Source organism: Natator depressus, chromosome 6 (assembly GCF_965152275.1).
Source record: "Natator depressus isolate rNatDep1 chromosome 6, rNatDep2.hap1, whole genome shotgun sequence".
Classification (NCBI taxonomy): Eukaryota; Metazoa; Chordata; order Testudines; family Cheloniidae; genus Natator; species Natator depressus.
In genome coordinates this window covers 73,929,878-73,936,752 of record NC_134239.1, presented here as the reverse complement: position 1 = coordinate 73,936,752, position 6,875 = coordinate 73,929,878, and the positions used below count along the sequence as shown (strand labels likewise).

Here is a 6,875-nt window from a genome sequence, read left to right as displayed (position 1 = left end):
CACTTTGTATTCTGTGTTGTAATTGAAATCAATACTGAAAATGTAGAAAAACATCCAAAATATTTAAAAAATTTCAATTGGTATTCTATTGTTATAAGTGCAATTAATTTTTTAAATTGCGATTAATTTTTTTTGAGTTAATTGCGTGAGTTAACTACAATTAATTGACAGCCTTAGTCATAATGAATCTAGGATTCACATAGGCTATCCGTGAATTAATGAATCTGCTGTTTACTTCTCTCCTCAAGATCATTAATAAAAGGAACAAAACACTAACTAAACCTGAGTCTTTGTCTTCAGGCAGGATATCACACAGATCTATCATTTATTCTTCCCTCTCTGTGCTGTGAATGGTGATCATTGAAATAATTGCTCATACTTATTAGTGCATTTATTATTTGGTACCAGAAGAGTCCAAAATGAGTATATCTAATCAGCTGATGTCTGAATTAGAGAGAGGAATGTACCACCCCCACCCCCACCCCGATCTAAATGTCCATGAACTTTGGAAGAGATTCAGGATCTGAATCCAGATCCAGATCTGAAATTGTCACCTGACTTTAACTCTGCTATAAGTGGAACCAAAACCCTGGGAAAAACTTAGGAATGTTCAAAGTCTGTCCCTGAAGTTTGTAGCATGAGCTCATCTTTACTTTGAAATTAGTTTCAGAGTTTCTAGAAGAAATAATCACAGAAAGTAATTACGCTATAGACTAGAAAAAAATTGAACCGATGGAGTCCACTCAAGAGATCAAGAAAACATTTGAAAAGAGAGTTTTAGAAGCTGATTTTATTGTCTCACCTCATAATGTAGTAATATTATCTACAATTCATCTTTTTCACAACGACAAACCTTGTTAGGACACTGGCCATCGTCAGTGGGCTTGACCATCATCCAGGCAAACTTGCACAAATGTTCCTTATTGCAGTCTTTTTGCCAGTATATAACATTCCTGCGGTTTAGATTTGCTCCAGCGCAAGAATCATACCACCACCCTCCACCTGGAATGCCATTGTACTCTAGTTTGGCACAATTCTGAAAATAGTTATCATTGTCTCTGTCTTTTGTAGTGAACTTCTGATTATCATGGAGATATGCTTCTGTATCCTGGGTCAGGGCGTCAGCAGCATTGCCTTTGTATAGGCCAAGCCTGATCCTGTATTGAGACTCTTCATCTTCAATTTTGAATGGTTCATACTCTCCCCATTTGATTTTGGCATTTAGGTCTACGAGTTTGACCCTAAGTGTATATGGCCTTGACGTGTTAGTTAACTGATACACATATTCATTCCCTAACCAGTAGTTGTCATGAACTGAGCCAAATCCATACTTGTAGTCATGCCATATCCTATCAAAGTCCACAGTGCTATTGGCTGTAATGTGTTGAATTACCGTCCACCCACCATCTTCCATATTACAGTAAGCAACAATAGGATCTTTCATTGGCTGAATGACATAAAGACCATCCTTGGCGCTTCCTTCAGAGTGCTGAAAAATCTCATAACAATCCCTTGCATATTCTGTGGGGGCGGGAAAGAAAAGTATGTTTAACATTTTACTCCGCTCAACTTGTAAACCTCTCAAAATTCTGTACTTTTAACCTCAGAATGAATGAATTATTGTCGTAACAGTATTTGACAAGGACATAGTATGGCCACATACTGACTTCAGTCCATACATGGGACACCCACTAAAATCAATGGAAGTCGTACAGCAGATGGTCAGGGCAGAATGTTCCCGTAAGATCGTGAGGGAGATTTTCAAAGGCAAAAAAAGAAATTACTTGCCCAACTCCCATTGTCTTTCAATGACTGTATGGTACTTAGCTACCCTTTGGGTCTCTGAAAATCTCCCCTCTATAATATAATCAATACCCAAACTCTATAGCAGGAATGCAATCCTATTTTACTGATAGGAATACATGTAGAATTGGCAAAAAAGATAATTTATATTAAATTCTAATGATTATGTCCAGTGTTGGTTTATGAAGGGAATATTTGCACAACTTTCACAAATGCAGACATATAGAAGAAAGTGGCAAACCTAGAAATTCACTTTAGAAACAGGTTTCAGAGTAGCAGCTGTGTTAGTCTGTATTTGCAAAAAGAAAAGGAGGACTTGTGGCACCTTAGAGACTAACAAATTTATTTGAGCATGCATCCAATGAAGTGAGCTGTAGCTCACGAAAGCTTATGCTCAAATAAATTTGTTAGTCTCTAAGGTGCCACAAGTACTCCTTTTCTTTTCACTTTAGAAACAGATTTTTTCATTTATAAATGGCTAGATCTTGACACTGATTTTGGTTAATTGATTTTAGTTGGTGTTGTATTCATGGAACTACATCCGGGTGTGGCCATTTGTTCCCAGTATTTTATAGATACAGATCAGAGGGGAGCTAACAAAATATTTATCATCAATAACAGGAAAACAGATGAAAAAACTATTTCTTTTCACTTCACTGTGAATATGAAAATCTATGGGCTGAAGCGGGACTTGTATGCTGCCAAGGGCTTAGGTGGGATAAAAGTGGCACATAAACTTTGGGCTGGCCCTCTGCAGAGCGGTGCATTTCACCCTTTCTGAATAAGTTTTAAGTAAATCACTGATCAGGCTCTATTAAGGCAACAAAGGAACCTTTGGTGACACTCAGGCTGATTTCAAGCAGCTCTGAGACTAACCTACAATGTCTGGTTTTTGAGCTAAAAAGCATGCTTATACATCTCAGCAATTCCTCTTTTGTAGGGAAGGATAATATTTAGTATCTATTCCATTAATCAGAGACTCAGACATGAACTAAAATAGACAGTACTTCACAGATATACTATTATTCTATGAATAGAGTTGAAAGGAACCCAGTTACATTAAATGCTATTTATATTATATTCAGTAAGATACTTTGACAATGTTTGTGAAAAATACCTACAGAGCACCCGTAACGGACTACTACAGAACTGGGGTTTTCAGTCCTTAGTTGGTGCTTACTGTAGAGTTTTGACAGACTGATTGATAGGAATTAGGATGTGGTGTATCGAACTTAATTGGTTATTATGAAAAGGAGAACTCTGCTCCTGAGATAGTTCAGGTGAGCCTTGTTTTCCAAGGACTTATCAAACACCAAACAGGAAAAATCTGCCTACAGCCAAATAGTCAAAGTGAGACTTCAGAAAAGACCCCCCTTTGCCCAACTCTCTGGAACAAAACAAAAGGATGTCTTTGTGCACCCGAAATATGAGTACTTCACAAGGATGGCTTTTCCCAGAAAGCATTTCCTTTTTCCAACAAGGAGAATTTGGCTTCCAGTAAACTCTAGTTCCAGATTATCAAGAGTCCTCCACCTGCCGTTGCATAGTGTTCTGAGAGGATGACATAATTCACAGCATCTGGGCCCCAGGTTTCTTTCCTTAAGTCCCTAACACACCTTCCACTGACCAAACGTCTATGGTCTTTCCTTTCCTCGGGGAAAGATCAATTAATACACTGAAGCCTGTCAGAATTGAAACCATCAGCAGACCAGAGGGACACTAAAGAACTGAACACCAAGAAGGCGTTTGGAAGAAAACACATTCTGGGAAGAGATAGGGACTAAAATCCTTTGTAAGTAAAGTGGTTTTAGACTTTTAATATATTTCAAGATCTGTGAATAAGAGGCATTATAGAAGTTCTAACTAGTAATATGAACATTTATTACTAAATACAGTCTTTGACCTTCAGATGCCTATCAATGTTTGTGAAGTACTCAAAGACTATGGTAGTGAGTTCCATAGAAACAAAGATAGTAAAGGCTATAAAAGTAAAATAGTGCATACATCCCCGCCACTCCCTCTCTTGCTGAGTACCTTTCTCATTGTTGTTACTCAGTCTCTGGTAGCCTCCTGGAGGGAGAAGGTGGGCATTAGCAAGCACCACAGCTTCTTCGGCACTTGTCCACACCGCACATTTAAAGAGTAACAGCAGAATAAATCCCACTGAACTTTTCAAATTCATCTTTCTTCTGAGTCGATCCCTCTGCAGAGATGCACACTGAAAACATAACACAGGCTGACATTTAAAATTAAATGATTTTTTACTTGCAGAAAAAAACTCTTGAAGGCAAAACCGAAACACCTGCTTTCAACAGAGCCAGTCTGTGCCAAAACAGGCTTTTCGCCTCTCACATTCCCTGCTCTCTCAGTGTGTCACATTGCATTTCTGACAGATCATTTTTATGATGTGTAGCACTGTGGCCCATCACTTAGAATACAACTCGTCTTGTTCCTTTACACCATATCATTCAATGCGACATAACACAATTTTGCGGGTGATAAAAACAGACAGAAAATAATGTAATGACAAAGTTTAAATTTAAAAGCATGTTTCACATTTATCAGATCTGATGCTTGGTATTCCCTGAACCTGATCTGTACTGGCACTAGGGGACAGAAGGAAGAGCTAGCACATACAAAACACCAGCTCCACTTGCTGTCTATGCATGAAGCAGTGTTAGATAGCATGGTGTACTAACTGCTGAGAATATTTTCAGGCACCAGAGCTCACTTAGCACATTTGGACTATAATATTTGTATAAACTTCCACCTGTGGCTGCAAGGGACATGTCAGGTAGGCTTAGGGTGACCAGACAGCAAGTATGAAAAACCGGGACAGAGTGTGGGGGGTAATAGGTGCCCATATAAGAAAAAGCCCCAAAGATCGGGACTGTCCCTAGAAAATCGGGACATCTGGTCACCCTAAGCAGGTGAGGTCAGGTGAAGAAAACCAACCTGTGGATTTGGGGCTTGAATAAACAAAGCAAAAAGGGCTCCCCTTCAACCAGGCTTTCCCTAAATAAAACCACAAGGTGTATCTTGCAGTCAGAATTCAATATGTTAAATAAAGACTTTTTCATAGTCACATTTTGCCCTCCTCCCTGGGTTATCTGACTCCTAGATTAGTAACTGTTACTGGCCCTAGTCAAATCTAAGAGAAAACTCTGCATTATAAATTATTAAGAAAACAACTAAATAAAAGAGCACTAGGCAGACAGCTTACCTCTCGTTTCAAGTGAAACCTGAGAAAGAAATAGCTGAGCACAAATCAGTGAGCTAATTCTTTGGAACTGTACTTTGCCTGCTGCTGAAGTCCAGATGAACAGCTCAGCCCTATCTCAAAATTGGAAGGCCCGCAAAAGTGCATCTTCATGATTTCATTGTGTGTTCTTGGACTAGTGGACTTTACTCTGACACATTGCATTTGCAAGTAAGCACATCTGAACTAAAAACCTACAAAGTTCCGTGAAGCTTAAAATGCCACCATTAAAACCGAAACCTCTGTGATTACGGAGCGTACACAGTGCTGAGAACAGTGAACATTTAAGACCCAATGCAAAGCGTTTAAGTTCATTCCTATTCAGCACAGCACATAAACACCTGCTTCATTTTAAGCAGATGCTTAAGTCTCACTGACGTCCATGATGAGTAAAGTGAATACTGAAAGTTAAGCATACACTTCGCTGTATCAGTAGTGTTCCACATTTTTTTTTTTTTTTTTACAAATAAAAACTGAAAATCTGGGAATTTTTCAGTGTTTATTTTCCAAACATTAAAACCGGGATGAAATCAGGTTAAAAATAGAATAAAAAAAAAACAAATGGGAAAATTGGGGGGAAAAGAAAAAACAAAAAAGTTAATAATATACATTTTAATACAGTATAACTGAAACTTTTTTTATATACAAGATATTTTTTCCCTCTTGCAGAGCTGTTAGTTTTTCCAGAAATCCTGGTTTGCACACACCCACATAATTTTCTTCAAAGTATCCTTACTCATGTTGAGCTTCTTGCTATTTTGGAGAAAAGCAGTCCATTAATTGAACCCTATTTAACCAGCTCTGATGGTCAATTTAAAAAGTTCTACTCTGGGCCAGCCACACAGGGATCTAAGTTTGAGTCTCTCATCCCGTACCAGCAGTGGCTGGGAGTACTCTTGCACAATCTATCTAACAACAGAAGGAGCAGTGTGGAGACATCTGGGAGAAACTTGGTGTAGTCTTCCTCACAGAGGACACACTGTCACAGGAAGGTCTTTGAAGGAGGGTGGACGAGTAAGGTACTCCTAAACATGAGGGAGTTTTAGAAGCTGGTGCCTTAATGTTTGTGAGGTGCTCAGATCCTATGGAGATGAGCCCCTCAGAAAAAATGCATTTATGCATAAATAAATAAATAAATGCTCTTTGTTGCCAGTCTCTCACACAGAATCAACCAAAACTGTGTACCCAAACAACTTGGAACTTTAGGAAAGTTCTTATCTGGATCAGACTGTGGTGGCTCAAGCTCTCATTTATTAGAATCACTCCAGTTGGGTCAGCCTAATGGTTGGGGAGTAGTAATCCTACCTGACTACTGGAGTTCATGCCATACTTGGAGTCTTGGGTGATGAACACTTGGAGGAGACTGCCAGTCGACCATCCTTAATGCAGAATACGTGCTGCAACTGCAGCTACCTAAGACATAGGGATATGGAGAGAGTAGTGCTTTTATAGAACGAAAGGGTATGAATTTTTCACAATCCAGTTTCTGCAAGCTTCATTTGGACTGGACATAACCCGGTGTTCAGGGGCTGGGATGACGACTCCCACAGAAGCCAGAAGAAGAAAATCTGCTTGGGAAGCGGCATTGTGTCGCATTGCACTGATAGCCTCGGATGGAAGATACTGTACAAATATAAAATGTTAATGCAATTCTAGTAATAGATTAATATTGCTTGTTCTCTACCAAACCAGGGCAAAGAAGTTTTTGACACAATCCAACACATAGCTGTACTTTTGTTGCACTGGTATTACTGTAAAGAAGTTAAATGAAGTGTGCGCATGCACACACACACACACAAAATCTAGCATTAGT

At 39.0% G+C, this 6,875-nt stretch overlaps 1 protein-coding gene across 1 annotated transcript; it reads right to left on the bottom strand.

Annotated features, from left to right (window-relative positions):
- Positions 1-774: 774 nt before the first annotated feature.
- Positions 775-5,154, bottom strand: LOC141990107 (fibrinogen-like protein 1). Its single transcript, XM_074957076.1, has 3 exons — positions 5,027-5,154; positions 3,838-4,021; positions 775-1,521 (listed from the first exon to the last, which is right to left on the bottom strand). Exons 2-3 carry the CDS (start codon positions 3,983-3,985, stop codon positions 824-826), a joined length of 846 nt encoding a protein of 281 aa, XP_074813177.1. The 5' UTR covers positions 3,986-4,021; positions 5,027-5,154; the 3' UTR covers positions 775-823.
- Between the last annotated feature and the right edge of the window lie 1,721 nt (positions 5,155-6,875).

What these genes read in the sequence shown, in the direction of transcription:
- LOC141990107 (XM_074957076.1), bottom strand. Translation starts at nt 3,985, where the DNA reads ATGAATTTGAAAAGTTCAGTGGGATTTATTCTGCTGTTACTCTTTAAA. An exon ending in GAGTAACAACAATGAGAAAG is followed by an intron (nt 1,522 to 3,837) that starts GTACTCAGCAAG and finishes CCGCCCCCACAG; the next exon opens with AATATGCAAGGGATTGTTAT.